The sequence below is a fragment of the Heterodontus francisci genome, chromosome 2 (genome assembly GCF_036365525.1).
Source record: "Heterodontus francisci isolate sHetFra1 chromosome 2, sHetFra1.hap1, whole genome shotgun sequence".
Lineage (NCBI taxonomy): Eukaryota > Metazoa > Chordata > Chondrichthyes > Heterodontiformes > Heterodontidae > Heterodontus > Heterodontus francisci.
In genome coordinates, this window is record NC_090372.1 from 206,533,731 (window position 1) to 206,557,717 (window position 23,987).

At 41.9% G+C, this 23,987-nt stretch overlaps 1 protein-coding gene across 1 annotated transcript in view; it reads left to right on the forward strand.

Moving 5' to 3' along the window:
* Nucleotides 1-246: 246 nt before the first annotated feature.
* The window catches only part of LOC137350534 (WD repeat-containing protein 48), a 109,215-nt gene continuing 85,474 nt past the window's right edge, over nt 247-23,987 (forward strand). The window contains exon 1 of the mRNA XM_068015197.1: nt 247-320. Within this exon, the coding sequence (XP_067871298.1) occupies nt 273-320 (48 nt within the window). The 5' untranslated portion in view covers nt 247-272. The remainder of the gene's footprint in view (nt 321-23,987) is intronic.

A 23,987-nucleotide genomic window follows, 5' to 3' on the forward strand; every position in this document is an offset into this window, starting at 1 on the left:
ACTGCCTGGCACTTTGAGGCACAAATGTTACTTGCTAGATCTACAGTAGTCTGGAGAGACAGGAATGATTAAATGACAAAACAGATGATAGTGGAGGACCTTTCTGCATGCATCAGGTAAATCCTGGTTCTGTGTGCGCGCTCCAGGTGTTCATGTGCTGACCCCGCCCCCTCCCACCAGCCTTCTCTGATTGGTGCATTCCTCCCAGCCAGTCCCCGCCCAACCACTTCCGCCTCGTCACAGGAAGTGACGTCGTGCTGTCAACATGCAAAATGGCGGCTCATCATCGGCAGAATACCGCGGCGCGAAGGAAAGTTCAGGTAAGGATTCGCCTGCCACAGCCGGCGGCCTGGGCCTGCCTTCCACTCCCCGCTTTTGGAGGCCGTGGCGCCGGCTGCTTGGAGCTTCCGTCCGCCCCACGGGGTCTCTCTGCAGTCTGTTCAAAATTCAGTGCCTGCAGCTGCTGAAAGCAAAAGCGTCGGGGGTTCGCGGCTGGATTCCTCTCATCTATTTATATCTTTTTACATTTTAATTATCAACAAATGAAGTCAATTTTTTAAAAACTAAAATTCTTCCTCTCGATTGAATTCTTTATGACTTATTATTTGGAACCCGCGGTTCACTTGTTTAAGCTCATTCGCCATCTTCCATGTATTTTCTAATCTGTTCATTTCTGTTATAAAGTATGATAACTCTGCAGTTGTGTAACTGTCTCCTTGGTGATTTTCACATTTGTGCGGCGATAATTATGAATCGTGCCAGTCAACTTTTCCAATTTTGTCAGCAGGCTTTATCCAGTATTGTTGGGGAGTTGATGTAGAGAGGGTGGAGGCTCATGTAGTAAAGTATAAACACTGACAAAGACTGGTTGGGCTGAATGGCCTGTTTCTGTGCTGTAAATTCTAAGTGCTTACAGTTTTATATGGCATATTTGTGTAATTTCTGTAATTCATTGGCTCAAATTGCTCATACCAGTAGCCCCACCAACAATACTCCTGTAGTTACTTTATTCTGGTGTTCTACTCAATTTTATTTTCCAAAAATCTACTTTATTCATAAAATTTCATGCAGGACATAATACAACTGTTTTTTCAGTTAAGTGACCACCTTATTAAAGTTTTACACGCTGGCATTGTGATCCACTATTATCCTAATGGCACCTTGTGGTAACACCCTTTCCGTAGAAAAGCTGATTACTATGTGAAGTTCTTGAATAATTGAATGCACATGATATTAAGCCAATCGCAAACGTTGTATTCTTGTCAAGTTTTATGTGGAGGGTTGTTAGAACATGGTATTAATTGTCTCAGAAATTGATTGAAGCAAAGTGCATTGCATCTTTAAGGGAAATTTGTACTTATCTTTGAAACGGAGTAACATACATGGCAATGGGGCACAGGTGGTATACTGATTAGTTTTAAGTTTCTCTCACAAAAAGGCAGTACAACTTCATGGGCCATATATGGCCTCCTGTGCTGTAAACTTCTATGGTTCTTTTACAGCCACAAGATAGAAAGTTTGGTGAAGTTAGTGCAATGCTGTCTGGGTGACTGGTCTTCTGTGGCTGACTTCATTAAACCAAATAATGAAGAGTAACATTGTTTTTGTTTCCTTTTCTATCCACTTAACAATGGTGTGTAAAAGTAATTATATTTGTAGTGAGTTACTGGCTGCACACAATCCTCTGGGGTCCAGTGGCATTCACAAATTTTTGAGCTCTTGTCAAGCAGTTTGTGATTTTTATCTCTACTACTGAATTTGTTAGAATCCTGCAAGCTGCTTAGCTGGTCACTGTTCCACATTCAGAAAATTCACTGATTGCAAGAACAAGGAAGTCACGCTAAACCTTTCCAAATCACTTGTTTGCCCTCAGCTGGAGTATTGTACTAGACAATTCTGGACACCACACTTTAGGAGCATGTCAAGGCCTTGGAGGAGGTACTAAGACTTACGAGGATGATACCATGGATGAGGGACTCCAATTATGTGGCGAGATTAAAGAAGTTGAAATTAAAAACACAAAATGCTGGATATACTCAGCAGGTCTGGCAGCCTCTGTGAAATGAGGAATAGAGTTAATGTTTCAAGTTGGTGACCCTTTGTCAGAACTGAAGAAGGGCCATCAACTGAAAATGTGCTCTGTCAGCCAGACCTGCTGAGTATTTCCAGCATTTTCTGTTTTTTCAATTTCAGATTACCAGCATCCGCAGTACTTACGAAAAGCTAGGATTGTTCTCAGTGAGAGAAGGGACAGCTGGTATTCAAGATTATGAAGGGTTTTGATACAAGTAGTGAGAAATTGTTTCCTCTGATAGATGGATCAGTAACCAGAGGTCATAAATTTACAAAAGAACTAGAGGGGGAATGAAGTTTTGAATCAAATTCCATAGGAATTTTAAAAGGCAGTTGGACATGTACTTGAGAGCTGATTTGCAGGGAATGGGAAAAGGCTGGGATGTGCGACTAAATTGGACAGTTCTTTCAAAGAATGCTCATGACAGGCCAAATGGCCGCCTCCTGTTCTATAAGATTCTATGCTATGTTGCTGTAACATTTTTATTTATGCAGTCAGACAACTGTGGATCTGCTGATGCCACTATTCTTTCTTAGCTGTGTGCCTGAGGTTTTCATGTGGTGAGGTTTAAGTACTGCTGTCACAGCTGAAACTGAGTCTGAAACAGTTTGTGGTGTGCTTTTTATCTATTGTTAGTGACGAATACTGTATATCACTACAGAAAACAGCCTTGCAGTACCCTGCTTGTGACATTGTATCCCCTTGTGTTGTCAGTGTGCTGCTTGCACTACACAATGCAGTACTACTAATCCAGTATGCTACTGATCTTATCTGAATTATGAGAAATAAAATTACAATTTTAAACTAATTTCACACTGTGACCACTTCAACACTGTTAGACAAGAAGGCTAGCATTTGAATCAACAATATAAATGAAGACCAGTTTATAAAGCTCAGGATGTACAGATATATCTATTTTACACAGTAGTAGAGGGTATATAATTGGAAGAACAATTTAATCAATGCACCCAAGAATTCTAAGTGTATTATATTTCATTCTAAATAAGTGATTTTCCTTATTTGGTTGGTGAAGGTTAGGGTTTGAATGGAAAGATGGGTAAATTTGATGGATGTGACATTTTTGGCAAATCAACTATATAGTACAACCAAGCTGCTAGCTTGTCTCTGTGTACTAACATGGGATTATACCAAATATATCTATCTCACACAATGTCCTAACTCTTAAGTTGTACTGTGTAATTCAGAATGCAAAGGATATGTTGGAATGTTGTGTTACTGAGTTAGTATAGCTCATTGACCCTGAACTAGGGTCCAAAAAACAAAACCAAGCATAATGAGGAATTGAATCAAGCTTAAAAAGCTAAATACTCTGGTGTTGCTCGAAACAACTTGGAAAATGTATATCAGTTGCTTAAAATGATCTTTAAGCATTCGATGCACATAAAAAGGGTAATTATATTTGCATGAAGTGCATTTTTTTTGTTGTCCCAAACTCTGCAAAGTCATGGAAGGGGAAATGAGAAGTTGATGTATTGCATGGAAGTGTTATACAGAAACTCTGGAACGCTTCTGCAATATTTTTCAGGTAGTAACCCCCACCCACTGCAATCTTGGAGCTTCAGGTATTATAGGGGGGGGGGGGAGAAAGCAAAATACTGCAGATGCTGGAAATCTGAAATAAAAACAAGAAATGCTGGAAATACTCAGCTCTGGCAGCATCTGTGGAGAGTGAAGCCGAGTTAACATTTCAGGTCAGTGACCCGTCATCAGATCAGAACTTTTCAGAACAGTTCTGATGGACGGTCACTGACCTGAAATGTTAACTCTGCTTCTCTCTCCACAGATGCTGCCAGACTTGCTGAGTATTTCCAGCATTTCTTGTTTAAGCATTCAGCATAAAATAGGCTGAAATGTAATTCTTCCGAAAAGCATATTAAGGTAGAGTATGGATGACAATGGTCATGCTTCTCTGTTGTTCCCACTTATTTGTTTTTTCTCTACTTTTTAAATTCATTAAAACACACTGAGTTGAAATAGGTTAAGTTACAGACATTTTCCCTATGTTTCAGTTTTGATGCAAATGGCATTTATTTTTGCTTTGTCCTAAATAGTTTTTTTAAAAACCCTCAAAATGGTAGTTGCTTGAGTCCCAAGGTTTAGCTGCAGGAAGACTGGATGTCAGGCAAACAGTTTGATAACACAACCAGTGGATGGGTCAAGTGAGGTAGTGGAGTGGTAGAGTTAAGTGTCATTAGCACACAACTGAAGTGGAACCCAATGGATTTGGACAGTATTGGCAAAAGGCAGCATGTCGATAAAGAGGAGACTAAGGATGAATGCTTGGGGACATCTAGAGGTGATGGGCTGGGACGAGAAGCCATTGCTAGAGATGGTCGAGCTATGATGGAATAATTAAGAGTGGAAACAAGTAAAGGCAGTTCTATGGATCTGGACAATGGATAAGTGTTGGGGAAAGGGCTCCTCATTGGAGATAATCAAACAGGGGCAAGACAGGTGGGTATGGAGCTGGTAGGACCCAACATGTTCAAGGACATTGGGGAGGAAAGAGGATTGAAATGTGACAGTTAGTAAGGATAGGAGTCAAAAGCAAGTTTATTTTTTGAAGAGGGGCTGATGATGCCAGTTTTGACAGGGGTGCAGTCTTTGAGGAGACCAACCATTCACAATAACTGCTAAAGTGAGGGGTAGGAAGGAAATTTGGGGGTTTGGTGAGAATGAATCAAGAGAGGTGGGTCTCCTGAATGAAATGAGGTTGGAAAGAAGATGGATGAGAAATTGGAGCAATTGAGACCAGTTGTTCAGCTGCTGCTTCTGCTCCCTCCTTTTTTGGCCCTGCATCCACATTTTTCTCTTGTATCTTCGAATTTTTCTTCCCACACATGCACTCATCTCGTCCATAAATCCACATGCTGCTCCCTTGACCTCTTCTCGTTAATCTGTGGCTGGCATGCTGGCTGATATTGTAAATGGTTTCCTCTCCTTGTACAAAGAACAAAGAGCAGTACAGCGCAGGAACGGGTCATTCGGCCCTCCAAGCCTGCGCCGATCTTGATGCCTGCCTAAACTAAAACCTTCTGCACTTCCGGGGACCGTATCCCTCTATTCCCATCCTATTCATGTATTTGTCAAGATGCCTCTTAAATGTCGCTATTGTACTGTCAACCTTCCTTTCATAACCATCATTATTGTGTCTCCTCAAAAAAACCTGCCCATCTCCAACCTTCCTCTAAATTCTGAAACATATCACTTCTCATCTGTGGCCAGCTTTCCAACAACTCCATGTTTAAATCTCTCATCATGTTTCTGTTCCTGTCACAGGATTGAAACAGCTCTAATCAAAGTCACAAATGACATTCCCTGTGATCACCACAGCTGTTAAGTCCAATTATCCATCATTTTGAAAGTTCCAAGCTAATTCATAATTGTCTGTACAGTTTTCAGCATGTCTGTTTCACTGTTAACCTTGCCTGTTATATATCTCTAGAGGTCTGCTGTTGGTACTTTGGTGAACGGTGCATTACTGTAGATATCCCCAAAGGTTTTGACAGAAACTGGCACTGTAAATACTAGATTCAGATATGCCCTATCTCCAAACTATGTACATAGCTTTCCATCCTCATCTTAAAATTGCTCCATCTGCTCAGTTAATGTTTTATCCTGCTTTTCTCCCCCCACCTTTTAAGCTAGGTTCATTATGCTATTTTCCCATTCTGTTGCTTTTTCAAATCAATTACTTTTTTTTCCATTCAACTACCACACTATCCACTCTGTTCTCCAGCATCATTCAGATTGCCTGTATGAATGGAAAAATTGCCAACATTTATGTTCTCTTGTGCACTTCAGTGGAACCCTGAAAGTCATATTTTTTAAGACTATTTGTTTCTGTCTTTCGGATCTAGCCATCAGCTGCACCTAATGCTTTCGATGGCTTTCGACTAGGCCCATTCACTTGTAGATATTCTTGGTTTTAGTCTCTTTAACCTGCCGCACCATCTTTATTTCTAAGGCTGCCACTAAGAAGCTTGGTTCCCTTTTTCTGTGACAAACACTTTTTAGCCTTCTCAACTTTTAACACGCTAAACCCAAGGCCCTACAAGACTTGCATATTGTACCTACATTTAGAGAGGCTCCTTTTGTACCCCTTGCACACTCTTGGCTGGGTTGCAGCAAAAGCTTGTTTAATGGAATACCCCACTTTCACCCCACCATCTGAATTCTCTTACTACTTTCTTGCATTTTTTTAACATTTGCTGTGCTCAATGTTTCTTTGAGCTTTCTTGGTCCTTCTAAATTCCAAATGTGCGGCAGTCACATTCTTCCCCTTCCCTCTGTCCTGCTGCATTGAAATCAAGACTCGTCAAATCATCCATTACTTATTACCTCCTAGGAACTTTTTTCTCCCTGTAGCTTTCCTTCTTGAAATCTTAAGGTTTTTAAAAACACAAACTTGGCATCATCTAACTGCTAATTTCTGATTTATCAAGTCTTCTCACTTTTTTTTTTGAACCAGTGCAGATGTTCTGCACTAAGTCTGTTGGCCTTTTGCCTTGTTCTCAATTTAAAGGATAACCAGTATTGTATTGAATAAAAAGTGCCCCCACTACTTCAGTTTTGTTATTTCTTTCCTAAAAATGCCTCCCACATTATGGAGGAAGAGTTGATTTGAATATTATCCAAGTTTTGCTTTAATGCATGTTGGAATAGTGCGTTTATAATCTATGAAAAGTTCACTACCAAGGAACTAAAAGCTTTTAGTAGCTCCATGGCCAATAAAAATTATGGATATACCTGCATTTGACTTGGCAGACAATTCACATTATTAGTGAACAAATTGGTCTTGGGTGGTTTGCAAGGCATTTGGTGTTTCATTGAGCTGATGCATAATATCTCAGTGGTTGTCAATATCCAGAATAAATGTGTAAGCTATTCCATATGTTGCAGATCTCCGTTTTAACATCTGTACCTGCTTTGAGAGTTCAGACAAAGCAGAGATCAAAATATGCATAATTTAAACATGGGTGAGTCCAAAACTTTGTTCACTGGTATCTGCCAATCTATAATGTTGAAAGGCCAACAGTTCTGTTGGATAATAAAAAATTTAAATGTGGTCCAGTGGACTACCTAGTGGTTTTTTAGACTTTCTAATCTTTGAAGTTTTAAGCAGTTTGCTTTGAAATATAGCTGCAACTGATTGATTAGAAATGATGAGAGCACTTCAAAAAGGTAGCCTTGCACTATTTTGATTTCAATCAATTCAAACCGATTAACTGCCTTGAGCTGCAGATTCTGCCAGTGCAGTGTGAAAACTGTTAAATTAGTGCAGGCCCTTCCATTTCGAAAAACTTGATTGTTGTGGAAGCATTCTGTATTCATTTAAAAAAAAATTGTTTTAAAAGTGGCGAGTGCTGAGAATGTGGAACTCGGTGCGACATGGAGTGGTTGAGGTGAATTTAACGGGAAGCTAGATAAGTGCAAGAAGGAAAACCGAACAGGAGGGTATGTTAATAGGGTGAGATGAAGTGAGGTGGAAGGCCTGTTACTGCGCTGAAAATTTAATCTAATGTCATAGTTATTACGGCAGAGAAGGAGGTTATTTGGCCCATCGCATCTATGCCAGCTCTCCAGTGCAATCCAGTCAGTCCCATTTCCCCCAGTCTATCCCCATTGCCCTGCAAGTTTATTTCCCTCAAGTGCCCATCCAATTTCCTTTGGGTATCATTGATTGTCTCCACTTCCAGCACACTCATAAGCAGCAAATGCCAAGTCATTACAACTCCTTCCTCATATCCCTCTGGCATCTCTTGCCCAAAACCTTATCTCTGTGTACTCTAGTCCTTATACAATGCAAGTATAAAAATAACTTACACTGCATGCACCTGTACAAACATTTCTTGGGTATGTGTAAAGGCATTCTGCATTTTGCTTCAATACTGTGGAGACCAATGTTTTGAGTCTTGAGCCAGCTGCCATAACCAAAGCTTCTCAGTGCAAAAATACTTGTATTTAGAAGGATACAATTATTCAAGAGATCAGTCTTCCAGTTATTGAAAGGATGCAAATTAATCCTATCAGAATGTAAAGTATATCAATAAAAATAAACAAGTGATTATTGGAGATTTACTTCCTAAATGTGAAGGGCAGGTGAGTTGAATTAGTATCAGTGCAACGTGTTTTTATATCCCATAATTGTGTCCTGAGCTGTGTATGATCTACATCACATTAATATATTTGAATGGTTTTTCGGCTGATTTGTAAACATTATGCCACTAAATGGTTCGGATTTTGTTTTCAGCGACAAAGGAGCAGCTTTTGCTGTTCACCTCGAGTATAGTTGCCCACAAATTTTTCGCAAGCTTGTCAGCTGAGACCTACAATGTCTGTTTCAGTGTGATGCCTTCTACAGAGGATCTGTGGTGTCTCTGAACAGGGCATGCAGCAGCCAGGCTTTTCAATCAATCAGACTGCAGTATCCTCACTGAAACACGCAGAGACAAAAGTAGGAAATACAAATTGTATTTAAACCATGTATAGGAAGTGAAATAAAGATTGGGAAATACAGTTGGGATTGAGAGAGAGATAAGACAAACAGAAAAGTTAATTATTAAATCTGCAATATTAATTTCCTTGAAGGAATGAGACTGCATATGTAAAATTAATTTTTCAGAGCCAGAGAGGTTGTTGAGAAGTAATTATCCTTTATTACACCATCTCTTACTCCAAAATGAACCAGTCCTAACTTTTTCAGCCATTTTTGTGGGTAAGTACCCAAAATGTATGCCATTAATGATTTCACTGCCAAATCTATTGGCGAGGACAATAGCAGTGCACCCTGTGTAGAAGTGGGAATCTCTGATCTTCTAACTTTAACCGCACACGGAGACAGCAAATGTTGCTGTCCGACTTAATTTGAAATAACAGCAAACACTGATAGCTTTGTCTTTATTACAGAAAAATCCAGGCCGTTATCTTCTGGTGGGGTGGTTACCCTGTGGAGAACAGTTAAGTGCTCCATTAATATGAAGTGCTTTCTAAAGCAGTGCTTGGATGGCACTTCTCAGTGAGGAAAAAATAATGGCACCCTTTAAGAATAGGATGATTTATTAAAGATTAAATCATTTTAAAAGTAAAAATGGGAAATGGAAGGATTCAGAGCAAGCAACAACAATCCAAGCAACAACATTGAAAGATTTGAAAACAAAAGCAATTGATGGTCTAGATTTCCCCTCTTGTCTGCAGATTGCCTTAGAGAGCAGCAGCTGAAGGTATGGTAGTTTGTACAACTAGCTGGCACTTGTTTTCTTAAACAAAAGACAAAGACTTTCTTGCCCATTTCTTTCCTTCGACTCTAACCAGAAAACTAGGTTCTGCTGTCGGCTTTTAAAATAAAAACCTTTGCACAACAAGGCAGTTTCTTGCATTGCTAAGATATCATTCAGTTTTTTAAAAAAACTCCCCTCCGTCCTGAGTTGAATAGTATGATTTTGTATTTTAAAAAAAAAGTAACTTTTCTCAAGTTTATGTTCTTGACAACAACTGGAAATCCTTTTAAATTTACAGCAAAGTATCTGCTTCAATGAAAAGTATCAAAAAAAAGAATGTGATTAACAGCAAAGTTGTATTTTCAGTTCCAGCATGGATATGCTGGGAGGTGAATACCACAGGATATTTCCGAATGATGCTCTGTGCTAACTTGTTGCACAGGCTTACATTTATGTATGTTAATTTTGCTAAGTTACTTTAATATTCCAAACTTATGCTGAGGATTGATGGCCTAACAGAAAGATTGTTGTAAATATTTCTGCAGAGAATATATATATTTACTTGCAGTTAAAACTGTTTACATAAGTTTAGAATTGCCTGGCATGTGCATTGTGAAGCGTTGTTCCCCTGTACTTCCCAAATATATACAGCATTTAGATACACATCTTTAGAGTAGTCAGAGGGAAGGGAAAATACTGTAAAAGCACTTGGGTAATATATGATCTAGTGGCAGAGCTAATAGGTGTTCAATGAACAAAGACTTTTTTTATTTATATAGTGTCTTCCATGATCTCAAGATGACCTCGCACTTTCTAGCCACTTGTAGTGTGGTCACTGTTGTAATGTAGGAAAACATAGCAAGCAGCCAAATTGTGCGCAGCAAGGTCCCATAAACAACAATGTGATAATGACCAGATAATCTGTTTTAGTGGTGTTGGTTGAGGGAATAAAAACTGGCCAGGACACCGGGACAAATCCCCTTGCTGTTCTAAATAGTACCGTCTGATCTGTTATGAGCACTTGAGAGGGCAAATGGGTTCTTGGTTTAACATCTCATCCGAAAGATGGCACCTCCAACAGTGCAGCATTCCCTCAGTACTGTACTAGAGTGTCAGCCTAGATTTTGTGCCCTAGAGGTAAGCAAGTGCTATAAGGTACTGAAATTTTGTCGCAGTCCAAATTAAAGTGGGTGGGGTGGAATGCTAGTGGTTTCAACATTGCTTTCATTTTTGGCACTCAATTAGGAGTACTTGGTATGGGGTACTTGGTTTCCACACTAAGATACAGCAAAAGCCTGTGACCACCAGCTATGTGTCTGAATTTCCAAATTCAGGAGAGTTCCCTCCATCCTCCCTGTCTCCCCAGTGGCCTTGTATAAATGAGATTTGCAGTAAATGCCAGATTATGGGCAGGGTATAATGTTGGAACCAGCAGGAGCTTGGCATAAAACTTTCAAGGACTAGATAGGAAGTTGCATAGTCAGTCTCAGCTGGATTCGCACCCAGGTCCCAGAGGTGAAAAGGCTCTGTTCTTGATCATTGCATCTCCCCAGCCTTCCCTTTTTTTTTTTAATATAGAATCTGCCACTGATAGTGTAAAGAGGTGCATTGACCGTATAGCAGAACACCCTATCCTCCTGCCTTAACGTTTAAAATATTACATGAAGAGTAGCATTGTAATGCAGCATTAAAGTTTTTGAATAGTTTTTGGAGTCGCGCAATAGAATCAGTGAAGTGCCATCTTAGTTCGTCCATCTGGAAAGGCCCTATGATTCTCTTTTTCACCCCACTGATCACAATATCCAATTGTTAAATAAAACTATAATTTTTCTTTGCACTATGTAAACTGCATGTGGTGATCATTGTGTGAAGAACTTCCTGGTGTTCTGTCACTGGCGGTCAAAATGCATAAATGGTCAAAACGTCCAAACTTAATTTGGAGACATCAAACTTGGCATCAGTTCCTTGGTATGGCTAGAATGCATTTTAGTTTCGTGATACTAGATTTGAAACTCCAGCTACTTTAAATACTTTATATCAAGTGTCTCAGCAATGACAGATTGTACAATTAATACCCTTAGTAAATGTTACTACTGTATAAACTTTTACTAATTACTGATAAAATACTGTCAACGCTATTGAATAATGGGGGAATGGTCTAAATTTAACAACTGATTCCTGAATCTAGTATTCTCATTTGTATTTATTTTCAAACTTAAAAATCCTTTTAAGCATTTTTACCCCATTTTAGGTTCCTCATTTTTCTGCCCTCTTTTAAGCACCCCGAAATGCACGATTGCCCAGCTAAACAGGCAGCCAAGCAACTTCCTTCCAGGGCTCTCTGGTGCACTGGGCTTGTTTATTTTTCCATCTGCTCTCGTGTAACCCCCAGAAACACAGCAGAAGTGGGAGGTCATAATGCCCTGTGGAAAAACAAGCAGGGAGCTGCTATCACTAGAGCAAGATAAATCAAAACACTTAGCAAGCGCATGATGGTTGCAGAACTGCACTTTTGTCATTGGCCGCACTTTTCACATAAGGTAAAGCACCTTAATTAGCTGCTAGGACTTGACCATTCCTGCTCTGTTGCAAATCTTCCAAACCTCACTGGCAAACCCTACATCTTTCTTTTCATTTCTTAACATTTTTCTTTTCTTTGATTAAAGTTAATGACCTTATTATCTTCAGTAATTATAGAAACCTTTAATATCGACATTGATTCCGATTTTTAACAATTGTTTCGCATTAGAAAATACTTGAGTATTGACAGATTTTTAAAAAAAGTGAAAGCCCTTATTCTAATCCTGGTACCAAAAATGTTGCGATCTATAATGCTTGAGAAATCCTTAAATAGTTAAATACAGATTCTTCTGTGTTTAGTATTGCCTTCATAAAACTAATTTAATGTCTGTTGAGCAGTAAATTTAGGTTATTTCTCAAGTCTTGATCTGAGAAAAGATTGCTGTCATCCATGTGGCACCTTTTCAGGGCATTCCAAAGGAGTACTTTTGAAGTGTAGTCACTATAGGAAACGCCACAGCCAATTTGTGTACAACCAGCTCCCACAAACAGCAGTGTGATAACCGGATAACCTCACTTAGTGAAGTTGGTTGAGCGACTAATATTGAGCAGACACCGGAATCCCCTACTCTTCGAAATAGTTGCATGGGATCTTTTACATCCACTTGATAAACCAAGGTCCTGTCACCTTCAACAATGCAGCACACTCTCTGTACTGGCACTGGAATGTCAGCCAAGATTTTTGTGCTCAAGTCCTGGAGCGGGCTTGAATCTACAACCTTCTGACTCCGAGGCAAGAGACTTACCGACTGAGCCACGGATGCATGATCCTAATACTCACTCAAATTTTTAGCAAAAACCTACCTTTCATGTGCAGTACAAGTTGAATTTGCAGGGTTGGTTGTTAGAAATGCTGCCGATCCCACACAACGAACACCGACCCGTCGTTGCAAAAGAGGGGACCTTTTGATTCGATTCTGTGCTTGGTGTTAGCCTGCTTGTACCTTTTTTTCTACTCTGTGCTGCCTGTTTATTGTCAGGCACTGGATTGGCATTGGTATGCTGCCTCAATGTCTGTGTAGCATGAAGTTGGCAGCATTGTGTTGACATTTCCATGTAACAATTTCAGGTTGTGATTTTTTGTTTTCGTTTTAATATTGTCCTTTCCTTCCTGTAAGATCTGTGTTGCTTCTGGCTAAGCCTGATTATCTTGGTCTCAGTAGGATTTCAGTGAAGTATGTGAATTTTTTTTTTTGTTGGCAATTTGAACTGTGGAACACATCTCTGGATGCATTTTCCCTTTCCAACTTGATTTGTGCCTGGAAGGTGCATCTTGAACTGTATAACTACCGGTGATGGAGGTGGTGTGGACAGTTTGAGCTGATGAATTAAGTTAAGCGCAAAAGGTATTTTGGGACAAAGTAACAACCTCCCTCCCCACCCCAAAAGAGTTCCCCACTCCGTCCTGCAATCGCTGCTTTCTCTTCCCTGTTCCCTGCGGCGCCTGTCTGCTCGCCGTACCCCCCCGAGCGACTACTTGCCGCTCCATCCAGCCTTTTGCTCCCGACTGCTTGTTGCTCCGTCATGCCATTTGCTTCCAACTACTCGTTGCTTGTTCCCCGCCTTGCCGCTTTCCTGCCTCGCCACTCGCTTCCCATAACCATCGCTCAGGGCTTGGTCACGTCATTACATGCAGACATTATGTGGTGACATCTGCATACGCATGCACTGACTCATACTGGCTAGTGTTTGGATGCACTGATTACATCAGCGATCCTTCTGCACATGCTCTGTGTTGTCAGGAGGCACTTCGTTTTATATAGCAAAAAAAGCAGTGGTCCGAGCACTGACCCTTGGAGAACAGTACTGTCTACCATCCTCCTGTCTGAAGAACTGGTGAGTTTCATGCTGCAGCATTCACAGCTCTAACATTTATGCCACTAAAGTGTAAGGCAATGACCTTCTCCAATAAGAGCGAATCTAACCATCTCTCCATGACATTCAATGGCATTACTATTACTGAATCCCCTACATCAACATCCTGGGGGTGACGCTTGATCAGAAACTTAACTGGACCAGCCAAATTGTGGCTACAAGAGCAGGTCAAAGGCTGTGAATGCTGCGGCAAGTAACTCATCACCTGACTCCCCAAAGCCATCTACAGGGCCTAAGTCAGGAGTGTGATGGAATACACTCTACTTGCCTGGATGAGTGCACCCCCAACAAAACAAGAAGCTGGACATCATCCAAGACAAAGCAGCCTGCTTGATCAGCACTCCTTCCGCACCGGCGTACAGTGGCAGCAGCATATATTGTCCACAAGCTAAAGGCCAGCTCGGGTCTGCGAATGAGCCTGACACAACTACATCTGATTTGGCCCGAATCCTTTAATTTTGTCCCGTGCCCGGCCCGACCCGACTCGACCAGCAGTTAATCTAACTTCCGTTTTTCACTTTGTTGCTTATCTGCACAAGCTTAAAAAAAACCTGTAACTGAACAACCTTTCGAGTCCAAAAACTACATTTAACATTGGAGCCATGTGCCGGAGCTGGTAGAGCGTGTCCGACCCGAGCCCGAATGCAGGACCCAGAAGAGCGACCTGACCCGAACTCAACACGTCGTCGGGTCCTGTCTGGTTTGGGTCGGGTAGCTATGCTCTACTACAAGCTAAGGCTCCTTCGATAGCATCTTGCAAATGTGCGACTCTACTACCTAGAAGGACAAGGGCAGCAGGTGCATGGGAACACCACCCCCTGCAAGTTCCCCTCCAAGTCACCGCCATCCTGAGTTGAAATTATATCATTATTCCTTCATTGTCGCTGGGTCAAAATCCTGGAACTCCATTACCTAACAGCACTCGGTGCACCTACACTACATGGACTGCAGCAGTTTAAGGCAGTGGCTCACCACCACTTTCTCGAGGGCAATTGGGAATGGAGAATAAATGCTGGCCTTGCCCGCAATGCTCAATCGCTTGAAGGAAAAAAAAAAGTCGAGGGATGTTGGAATAAGAAAAAAACCTGACTTTCAGCAGATTTTGAGTTGGCATGCAGTAACATCATAAATGCAATGTCATGTCAAAGCCCTCAAATTGTGTGGTGGCTATTGCGATCGACACTGCAGAACCCCTTATGACCAATTCGTTGGAAATGTGATTATGGGAAAGTTAAAAGTCTTGGACCCAATTTTCTGCAGCATGTTGATCTAGGGAGGAAATGACCCCATTATATTTTAGCCATGCAAGAAATGGGAAAGCTTCCATTCTTAAAAAAAAAAAAATCACTCATGGTGGTAGCTGTTTCATGAACTATATATTGAAGCCTAGAATATATAGGTTCAAAAGTGACCCTCCACATTTCAGAGAGCAGTGGGAGAAGTTTGTGTTTTCACTTGCTTTGATGATAATTATGGTCGGGGATCATGGACATTGTCGTGACGATTGTATAGTTAGTTTCTGGTGTCTTATGCATTTGTACCTACAGAAAATCAGTGATCAAGGGTTTTGTTTGAATTGAATATGAATCGTCCACAAATGCACCATTCTGATTGGGAGGTAAAAGCTGAAACTATACACTTATGTTCCTAAAGCTATGCATTAGAAATGTGGGGGAAGCAAATCATTTACCAGCTCACCACAGAAAGATATGTCCTTTTTTTAAGCACATGTACCCTTTCAACTATATGACAACTCTTAACTACTGACAATCTCTGGCACTGGAAATTAGTAAAAGTGTGGAGTCTTGTTCCTTTAAGCATTAATTGATGGAGGGTTTTTTAAAGTCAATTTTTTTTTTCACTTTTCCTTTTTCTTCCCTGTCTCTAAATCCAATCTTTCCCCCTCTGTTTCTCTTGTGCCTGATTTGACATTGAATTCACACTCTAATTTACATTTCTTTCTCAGTTCTTGCAGTGTTAATTTCACAATCCTTCAATCTGATTGGTTAAGGAGATATACAGTTGCTTGCTCTGTATGCCCGGTTTCCCTCACTGCAGCGATGTCAGCTCACTTCCAGCAATTTGCCATGCTAAAGCTTTAAAAACCTAAACATGCAAGTAAAAGTCTAATGGCAGATGTCATTAGATGTCCGGCTACACCAAATTATGGCCCCATGTTTTTCCAGACCCCACCACCCCTTGTTTCATGGCTAAAATTCGAACCAGCTGATTTTCTCTCAATGCCTACAATCCATTGCACCCTACTGCACCTCCCTTCTAAGTACCTGAACTAGATGTGTAGTGTGAGGATTTTTTTTTTTTGGTTGTCACTACACCTTCTCCCGGCACTGTTCCACACAGGCTCTGGCTCAAGAGTTGAAGACCTTCAAATGTTCAGGACTGCATGGCTGTGGTAATAGAGGGCATTCTAGGAGATGTTTTATCGTTTGGGATGCTTCTCCACAGTCACAATTGGCAGAATTTGGTTGACCGTATCCCCACTTCTGCATGAGGTGTAGTGTTGTAGAAGGATGCACAGGCTAAACAAAGCTTGCCTGGGACCACAACATGAATGCTACATCAGTGGACCCCAGTACCTGTTAACCAGTGCAAAATGAGTTTGTCTTTGTTCAGTTTTGTCAGACACTTTGCTTAAATTAGTTTTTTTTTAAAAATCAGCATGATATAATTTTATTGGATAATTGTGAATTGGTTTCTACTTTGGAGAAACAATTGTTATTTAATTTGTTAGTTTCAGGAGCAACCCATTTAATTTGTTTTTAATGTCTTCCACAGCACCATTTTTTTTTTTTTTGAAAGTGCAATTTGTATTTATCAACCTAGTAATGCAGCAGGTAATTTCAGCCTCTCCGTTTAGCAGATGGGTGATTACTTGCTCTTTTGCATTGTTACCCTTTCCTAGTAATGTTTGTCAACTGACATCCTTATTACTTAAAATTTCAACCTGCAGGCCATCAGCACCTTTATAAGTACTAGAAACTATTTTCCTGTAACTAGTTGTGTTTTGAATCCCTGCCATAAACTAAGGCTGGACAGCTTTCACAGAATGCCCACTCATTGCTCTGGACATATGTGTCAACTGTAGTGGTTTGTACACTCTGGCTCTGCATTTGAACAATTTCGCTTCGGTATTTACCGAAGAGAACAAGTAGACATAACATTGTATGATGAGCTGAGTAATGAGATGTGTCTTTCAAATAAAAATGAATAAACTAGTCAAACTCAGAGGATGAAGCCCCTGGGTGGGATGGATTGCAACCATGCATTTTAAAAGAATCTAGGGGAGAGATAGTAGAGGCATTACTACACATATTTAATAATTTCATTAAAAGAAAAGGTGTAGTATTAGAGGACAAGTGGATAGCTAATGTAATTCCTATATTTAAGAAGGGGCCAGAACATGCCCAGGGAAATATAGACCAGTTAGCTTAACATTAGTGGCAGGAAAAAATAATGAAATTCCGACAAAAGGAAGGAACGAAAGAATATCTAGAAAAGAAAAATACAATAACGCTTAGCATGGATTTCAAAAGGGAAACTCTTGCTTAACCAGTCTTATTAAAAAAATTTTTATTCATTCATGGGATGTGGGCGTCACCAGCCAGGTCAGCATTTATTGCCCATCCTTAATTGCCCTAACTGGCTTGCTGGGCCATTTCAGAGGGCATGTAAGAGTCAACCACATTGCTGTGGGTCTGGAGTCGCATGTAGGCCAGACCAGGTAAGGACAGCAGATTTCCTTCCCTGAAGGACATTAGTGAACCAGATGGGTTTTTACAACAATCGACAATGGTTTCATGGCCATCATTAGACTAGCTTTTTTAAATTCCAGATTTATTAATTGAATTCAAATTCCACCTTCTGCTGTGGTGGGATTTGAACCTATGTCCCCAGAGCAATACCCTGGGTCTCTGGGTTACTAGTCCAGTGACAATACCAGTACGCCACCACCTCCCCCCCTATTGAGGAGATAAGAGAGAAAACAATGGGAATGCAGTAGGGCGGCGCAGTGGTTAGCACTGCAGCCTCATAGCTCCAGCGACCCAGGTTCGGTTCTGGGTACGGCCTGTGCGGAGTTTGCTAGTTTTCCCTGTGACCGTGCGGGTGCTCCGGTTTTCTCCCACAGCCAAAGACTTGCAGGTTGATGGGTAAATTGGTCATTGTAAATTGCCCCTAGTGTAGGTAGGTGGTAGGAGAATTGAGGAAAGGTGGGGATGTGGTAGGGGACATGGGATTAATGTAGGATTAGTATAAATGGATGGTTGGTCGGCACACTCGGTGGGCCGAAGGGCCTGATTCAATGCTATATCACTCTATGACAAATGACTACTCCCTAATTTCCTATTTGATTTCACCCTTCCACTTCCTACGCTGCTCTCTACTTTCTGTAGTATTGACTTCTCCATGTTGGACATACACTTTCCTTTTCTGCCTTATCTTGTCTTGTAAGCTCCTTGATTTCCATGGGGCTCTAGATTTGGCTGTCCCACCCTTTTTCTTTGTGTGAACATGTTTACTCTGAACCCCTTCAATCTCTCCTTTGCCTCCCACTGATTTGCCTTCAAGTAGCTGTTTCCCATTCACTTTTGCTAAATCACTCCTCAGCTTAGTAAAATTGGCCTTTCCCCAATTGGGAACTCTAACTCCTGTTCTATCCTTGTCCTTTTACATAATTGTTAAAACTGACTGAATTATGATCCCCGCCACCAAAATACTCTCCCACTGCCACTCCTTCCAGCTTCCCAGCTTTATTTCCTAAAACTAAGTCCAAACTCTCTCTCGTTGGACTTGCTACATACTGGCCAAAAGTGTTCTCCTGAATGCACCTCAAGAATTCTGCTCCCTCAATTCCTTTCACATTAAAACTATCCCAGTTAATATTGGGGTAGTTAAAAATCCCGTACTATTACTGTCCTAATGTTTTTGCTCTTGAAGATTTGCCTACGTATCTGCTCTTCTATCTCCCTCTGACTGTTTGCGGGTCTATAGTACACTCCCAGCAGTGTGATTGCGTCCTTTTTTTTGTTCTTTTACCTGATCCATATGGCTTCATTTGATCCTTCCCAACACATCATCTCGTCTCACAGATGTAATTCTTTCTTCGACCAAAATTGCCACCCCACCTCCTTTCTTATCCTCCTCCCTATCGCGTCTGAAAATTCTGTAACCAGGAATGTTGAGCTGCCATTCCTGTCCCCCCTCAAGCCATGTTTGTCATAGCTATGATATCATACTGCCACGTGTCTATCTGCGCTCTCCTCTCATCTGCTTTATTTGCTCCATTCCTTGCATTGAAGTAGATGCCCTTGAGCACTGCCAAACTTTTGTTTTCAATTTTCTAACCTTTGTTTCCTCTGCCTTCCAGACTCGTCCACTAATTGTTTGCCTTCCTTTTTCATTTCTGATTTTGTCCCAACTGAGTCTACCTTCAGGTCCCTATCCCCCTGTCAAACTAGTTTAAACCCTGCCCAACAGTACTAGCAAAACGTCCCACAAGGAACTCTGTCCTGGCTCTGTTTAGGTGTAACCCATCCGGTCCCATCTCCCCCACAGCTGGTGCCAGAGTCCCAAGACTCTAAAGTCCTCCCTCCTGCACCAAATTTCCAGCCACGCATTCTTCTGTCTTTTCTTCCTATTCCTGTACTCGCATGCAGCAATGGTAGTAATCCGGAGATTACTATTTTTGAGGCCCTGCTTGCTAATTTTTTGGCTAGCTCAGTAAACTCTGCAGAACCGCATCCCTCTTTCTACATATGTCTTTGGTACCAAATGTGGACCACAACTGCTGGCCACCCTCCCCACTCAGGATGCTCTGCAGCTGCTCAGTGACATCCTTGACCTGGCACCAGGGTTGCGATGATGGATTTAGATGAGGAATGATGGAAGGAGGCTCGAGTGGCACATAAATGCCAGCATGGATCAGTTGGGCACAATGACCTGTTTCTGTGTTGTATATCCTATGTAGTCTTATGTAAAAATACAAAAGTCAAAATTTTAAGATGGCACATTTTAGCAGTCATGAAGCAATATTGAAGTTTTTAGTAGTAGACGGTGATTTCCTATGTTTATTTCAAGTTCAGTTACTCCTATGTCTATTCCAAACCCGGGTATCATTTTTTTGTTTCTGTAAACCTGACTGGGGAAAAATGAACATGCGGTGAACTGCACAAACCAAATGCAATTGTTTCCCTGAAAATTGCAAATAATTCAATGCACCTGTAGTGGTTAAATCCAACAGTGAAGCTGTAAAACTGCAAGTTTCACTCCTGAATTGACTCTTGAGGTTAATCAGTTTTTTTGCTCTTGGATGCTTAACTGCTTAGATCAGGTGTTGGGAGTAAGAGTAAAGAGAAAAAAAGGAAGACTTGCGTTTATGTAACATGTTTCACAACCACTGGACATCTCAGCGCTTTACAGCCAATGAAGTACTTTTGAAGTGTAGTCGTATGAAATGTGGCAGCCAATCAGCGCACAGCAAGCTCCCACAATCAGCAATGTAATAATGACCAGATAATCTGTTTTTGTGATGTTGATTGAGGGAGAAATATTGGCCAGGACACTGGGGAGAACGCCTTGCTGTTCAAAGTAGTGCCATGGGATCGTGTGTGTGCGTGCATGCCTCGGCGGCCTCCAGCACTGTAATGGGAGGGTCCACACCATCATGCCCAGCCCGTGGCATCAGCATGCTCCTTTGTCAGTGCCACTATCAGCGTTTACAAGCATAGTACGGCACTACAGAAGGCCATTAGGCCCATTGAGACTGTGCCAGCTCTTTCAAACAAACATCTATTGTCCCACTTCCCTGCTCTTTGTCCCATATCCCTGCAATTATTTTCACCCTCATGTGGATCCAATTCCCTTTTAAAGACTACTGTAATCCTCTATATCCTCTCCCACACTCTCCAGTCTTCACATTATGACTAGGTGATTTGGCCACTTTGTCCCATCATTAGCAGAGCTGCTTTGAACCTGCTGTCCCTCTCTAAATCCCCCTCTCCCCTATTTTTATCTTTTTAAATGTTTCTCACCTCAATTTCAACCAACCTTTTAGTTGCCTCTCCTGACTTGTCCATTATGGCTCACTATACATTCCTTTCTTTTATGTTTTCTCCTGTCTTAAGCATATTGGCACGTTTTGTATGTTAAATTTTATAACAAGTAGTCATTATTCACACATTCCTCACACTGAAGAGTGCCTGCAGAGTCTCATCGACAGGTTTGCGGATGCCTGCAATGAATTTGGCCTAACCATCAGCCTCAAGAAAATGAATATCATGGGGCAGGACGTCAGAAATCCTCCATCCATCAATATTGGCGACCACGCTCTGGAAGTGGTTCAAGAGTTCACCTACCTAGGCTCAACTATCACCAGTAACCTGTCTTTAGATGCAGAAATCAACAAGCGCATGGGAAAGGCTTCCACTGCTATGTCCAGACTGGCCAAGAGAGTGTGGGAAAATGGCGCACTGACACGGCACACAAGTCAGAGTGTATCAAGCCTGTGTCCTCAGCACCTTGCTCTATGGCAGCGAGGCCTGGACAACGTATGTCAGCCAAGAGTGACGTCTCAATTCATTCCATCTTCCCTGCCTCCGGAGAATACTTGGCATCAGGTGGCAGGACCGTATCTCCAACACAGAAGTCCTCGAGGTGGCCAACATCCCCAGCTTATACACACTACTGGGTCAGCGGCGCTTGAGATGGCTTGGCCATGTGAGCTGCATGGAAGATGGCAGGATCCCCAAAGACGCATTGTAAAGCGAGCTCGCCACTGGTATCAGACCCACCGACCGTCCATGTCTCCGCTATAAAGACGTCTGCAAACGCGACATGAAATCCTGTGACATTGATCACAAGTCGTGGGAGTCAGTTGCCAGCGTTCGCCAGAGCTGGCGGGCAGCCATAAAGGCGGGGCTAAAGTGTGGCGAGTCGAAGCGACTTAGCAGTTGGCAGGAAAAAAGACAGAGGTGCAAGGAGAGAGCCAACTGTGGAGCAGCCCCGACAAACACATTTTTCTGCAGCACCAGTGGAAGAGCCTGTCACTCTAGAATTGGCCTTTATAGCCACTCCAGTCGCTGCTCCACACACCACTGACCACCTCCAGGCGCTTACCCATTGTCTCTCGAGATAAGGAGGCCAAAGAAGAAGTCATTGTTGAATAAATAATGAAGTTTATCGCTACTTTTGCTGGGAATATTTCTCATAATCATTTGCCATGTCTGTAGTTACTTAGATGTTCAGCTTGATGTATGCTGAGTGTAGAAGCTGCTAGGTTTTACATAGTTAAGTTCCAGCATTGCATACTTGAGCTTCAAAAAGCCTTGCCTGATCCTAGTAAGAGAGAAGAAAAGAATTTACATTTATATAGCAGCTTTCATGAGCTCTAGAAGTTCCAAAGCACTTGAGTCAATTGAGCAGCTTTGAGATGTGGTCACTGTTGTAATGTAGGAAAACATGACAATTGATTTTACACAGCCAGTTCCCACAGACAGTAACAAGAAAAATAACCAGATTATCTGTTTTACTATTGGTTGAGGAATATTAGCCAAGGCACTGGAGAACTCCTCTACTCTTTGAATAATGCCGTGGGATGTTTTACATCCACCTGAGAGGACAGACGGGGCTTCCCTTTAACATCTCATCCGAAACACTACACCTCCGGCAGTGCATCACGCTCTTGGCACTGCACTGGAGTCTCAGCCTGGGTTATGCGCTTAAGTCTTCAGACTGAAAGTTAAATTTATGACCTTCTGACTTGGTAGGCTAGTCCAGAAGGTTCGAATATGTGGGATCCAAGGTGAGCTAGCAAATTGGATACAAAATAGGCGTGGTGATAGGAGACAGAGGGTGGTCATGGAGGGTTGTTTTTCAGATTGGAGGCTGGTGACCAGTGGTGTGCCGCAGGGCCCTCTGTTTGTCATATTAATGACTTGGATGTGAATGTAAAGGGCGTGATTAGTAAGTTTGCAGATTACACCAAAATTGGTGGTATAGTGGACAGTGAAGAAAGTTGTCTAAGGTTACAACAGGATATAAATCAACTGGGAAAGTGGGCAAGTGGAATTTAATGCAGACAAGTGTGAACTGATGCATTTTGGGAAGTTAAACCAGGGCAGGGCGTGTACAGTGAATGGCAGGGCCCTGGGGAGTGTTCTTGAGCAGAGACCTTGGGGTGCAAGTACATAGTTCCCTGCAAGTGACAACCCAGGTAGACTGTGGTGAAGAAGGCGTATGGCATGCTTGCCTTCATCCGCCGAGGCACTGAGTACAAGAGTTGGGACATCATGTTACAGTTGTACATAATGTTGGTTAGGCTGCATTCGGAGTACTGTGTGCAATTCTGGTCGCTGCACTACAGGAAAGATGTGATTAAGCTAGAGAGGGTGCAGAAAAGATTCACAAGGATAAAAGCAAAATACTGCGGATGCTGGAAATCTGAAACAAAAACAAGAAATGCTGGATTCACTCAGCAGGTCTGGCAGCATCTGTGGAAACAAGGATGTTGCCTGGTTTGGAGGGCTTCAGTTATAAAGAGATTGGATAGGCTGGGTCTGTTTTGCCTGGGGCGAAGGAGGCTGAGTGGGGACATGAGAGAGGTACATAACATTGAGAGGCATAGATAAGGTAGATAGCCAGTGTCTGTTTCCCATGGTAGGGGTGACTAAAACTAGAGGGCATAGATTTAAGGTGAGAGGGAGGAGGTTTAAAGGGTATCAAAGGGGTAAATTTTTCACACAAAGAATAGTGGGTATCTGGAATGAGCTGCCTGAGGAGGTGGCGGAGGCAGGAGCAGTAGCGACATTTAAGAGGCATCTGGACATATACTTCAATGAGCAAGGCATAGAGGGATATGGAATTAATGTAGGCAGGTGAGATTAGTATAGATGGGCATTGTGGTCGGCATGGACACTGGGCTGAAGGCCCTGTTTCTGTGCTGTACGACTGAGTCTATGACTTGGCCCAGGTTATTATCACTGAGCCAAGGTGGGCACCAAATATGTCCCACTTCAAGTTGTTCATTTTACTATGCTGCTGTCAAAGTTGGAGTTATGATCTGCAGTCTGTTGCCAGACTTTGCTCTGTTCCTCTGTTTTGCTCAAAATGGATTTTACGACCTTCGATGGTCTCTCCTAAAACGATCAATGTTTAAACAACATTTAAACCAAAGTACAGCATTGAAGATCTAGTCTGGAGTA